This window comes from Penaeus japonicus, unplaced genomic scaffold (assembly GCF_977035675.1).
Source record: "Penaeus japonicus unplaced genomic scaffold, GWHDUDI00000001_assembly GWHDUDI00000027, whole genome shotgun sequence".
In the NCBI taxonomy this organism is placed as follows: domain Eukaryota; kingdom Metazoa; phylum Arthropoda; class Malacostraca; order Decapoda; family Penaeidae; genus Penaeus; species Penaeus japonicus.
The window spans coordinates 28,044,552-28,047,051 of record NW_028234429.1 but is presented as its reverse complement, the minus strand read 5'-3'; the positions used below and the strand labels follow the sequence as shown (position 1 = coordinate 28,047,051).

At 34.7% G+C, this 2,500-nt stretch overlaps 1 protein-coding gene across 1 annotated transcript in view; it reads right to left on the bottom strand.

Annotated features, from left to right (window-relative positions):
• Window positions 1-2,500, bottom strand: part of LOC122257669 (carbohydrate sulfotransferase 10) — a 14,853-nt gene that overhangs the window by 1,633 nt on the left and 10,720 nt on the right. Inside the window, exon 5 of the mRNA XM_043023105.2 lies at window positions 1-1,675. This exon is cut by the window's left edge and continues 1,633 nt beyond it. Within this exon, the coding sequence (XP_042879039.2) occupies window positions 1,331-1,675 (345 nt within the window). The 3' untranslated portion in view covers window positions 1-1,330. The remainder of the gene's footprint in view (window positions 1,676-2,500) is intronic.

Genomic DNA, 2,500 nt, shown 5'->3' with positions numbered 1-2,500 from the left:
AAGCAATGCACTAAAGCCATATGTTTAGGTACAAAGTCATCAGAATAAGAGTTGGTTTGCACATTCAGGTCATAATTATATGATTTGGCATATGATGACAAAGTGTTTATCATTCTAATGCCAGGAAATTGTCTGAGGGTTCTATAGCCATCATTCCTTGAATTTATTTCCAGGAAAATAAAACAATATGATTTCAAAATATAATATCAACTCTACAGGTATTGGATTTTGATGTTATAGTTGTTTTTTATTGTACCTATGCAGCTATACTTATATACAGATAATTTAAGTACATCTATCTTTACGAATATATAATGAGATTATTCAAAATCTTCTGACGATTACCCAGCGCCAGCTCTTAACTGAACCGGTCATGAGGTCATCACAAGGTATGTGTCGCTCCCGCTGTTCATGATAATTAGAAGCAGATGGCTATGCAGTTCAGAGGAAATTAATATATTTGAGATATGCTGCATCTCCGATTGTAAATTATTCCAGGAATAAGAAGTTCCAGACTGTTATGTTTTAGGTTGAATATCCATCATATTGATTAAATATTCCTTAGGTGATTTGAGTTACAATGAAAGGTAAAATTCATTACGAATGGCAATAATACAGGTAATGAGATGTAGGATCAACCACCTTGGACAAGAATCCAAGAAGGATTTTATTGTCAAATCCTAAGGCTTTACAAGATGGCTTCATGGCTTTGAAGATTACAACTTGTATTGCAAATAGATTGCAAAGCAAATCCGTGACTGTTTTCTCTATCAAAATCACTGAGGCATTTACGCAGGTGAAACTAAAATCAGTAAATCCACTGTGATGCACAACATGATTTATTAAAAAAAAGGAAAATGTCAAAGAGAAGTAACGCATCCTAATACAGAATACATGATGCTAATTCATGCACTTGGACCGCAAAATCATGGCAGACTGAATGTTTTTTTTTTGTCTGAGGATATCCACATTATCTACAGAACAGAGTAATTCACTTTTACTATTCAAGGAAGAATGAATACAAAAACTAGTTCTATTGATATAGAACTGAATAAACACACACACACATTTATCTATACATCTATATATCTATATTTATATCGATCTCTGTCTATTTATATCTTCCTGAAGGTTCAACCAATGGTCCTTCTCTCCGACTTAAAAAAAAAAAAAAATAAAAAAAAAAAAAATAAAAAAAATAAAAAAAATTAAAACGACGAACCACATAACACAACCTGGAAACAGATTGAAATTGTAGAAAGAGGGATCATATTACCATCCTGATATACGCATCATAATTGGCTTTTCGAAATCTTCTCGAAATCCCCAATCAAGAAGTCTCCGTGGCATTTTGGAGGACGCTTAGCATGGACGGCAGGAGTTTGAAGCCATAAACGAGGAAGTCTTCTTTGAAGAGCGCATATATCCTGCTTATGAGACTAAGAGGAACGTCTTTATAGTAATCTTCGTAGGTCAGTCCTTTGCTCTTCTTAACCTTAGAGTTCATACGAGCGTAAATGTTGATACCTGTGATATTATATTCATCGACGATGTACTTCAGGTCCTCTGTGAGAGTGTCTGTGTGGAAAATGTAATCATACTGGACACTGCACGGGGAACACAGTAAGCTTGTTGGTCGAAAATGTCGGTCTAGGCTGTTTCTTCCTTTTGTTTCCTGTGGGGGAATAGAATCACTTTAACTTGATGAAGCATAGTCATTTAATTCGTGTCACTTGCACGTGCGTATATATTTCTAACTGTTGGTAGACTTAACCTGATATGTGCCTTACCTTTACACTGTTAATTACTTTCCTTTCGAAATAAAGTTTAGATCCGTAAAGATCTAAGCACACACACACAATCACATATAAAGACACACATTCATGCACACACACACACATATATATAAAGTATCAAAATTAACTCTAAAGTTGAATTATAGTTAACCTGAACAAGTTCGGAAACTCGATAGAATAAACAAACTGCCAATCAGATTTGGTGTATGGCTGAGTTGTTTTACCTTACCTGCATAGTTGCAGATCAATTGAAAATGTGTATTTCTTTTAATTGATCCTTTGAAGAGGTTACGTACCAGTATGTCACAACCTCATAAATGGTTTGCTTTTCTTGATTGCAACTCGGCAATCCGCGTATTATTAATTGGGATCACAGTTTCTTCTCGGTTTCTCTTGGATGTAACATAATGAGGATGTTGTGTTATGTGATATTTGTTCCCACGTTTGCATTCAGGAAATACCAGTTTTCCAAACAATTAGACGTAACAGACTTTCCAGGCACTGATTCAGAACGTTATCTCCAAAAATGATTGTTAATTTTCATATTTCATTCACAAGAGTAACTTTATATCAAGCTCTGCATATTTCTAATGTTCCGCCATTTTCTCAAGGATCTTCAGCCACCATTTCCCCTAGAAAGGACATTCTTGAAACTTTATCAGACTGGTGCCAACAAGTAACTATTTTTTATCTATGTTATTCTT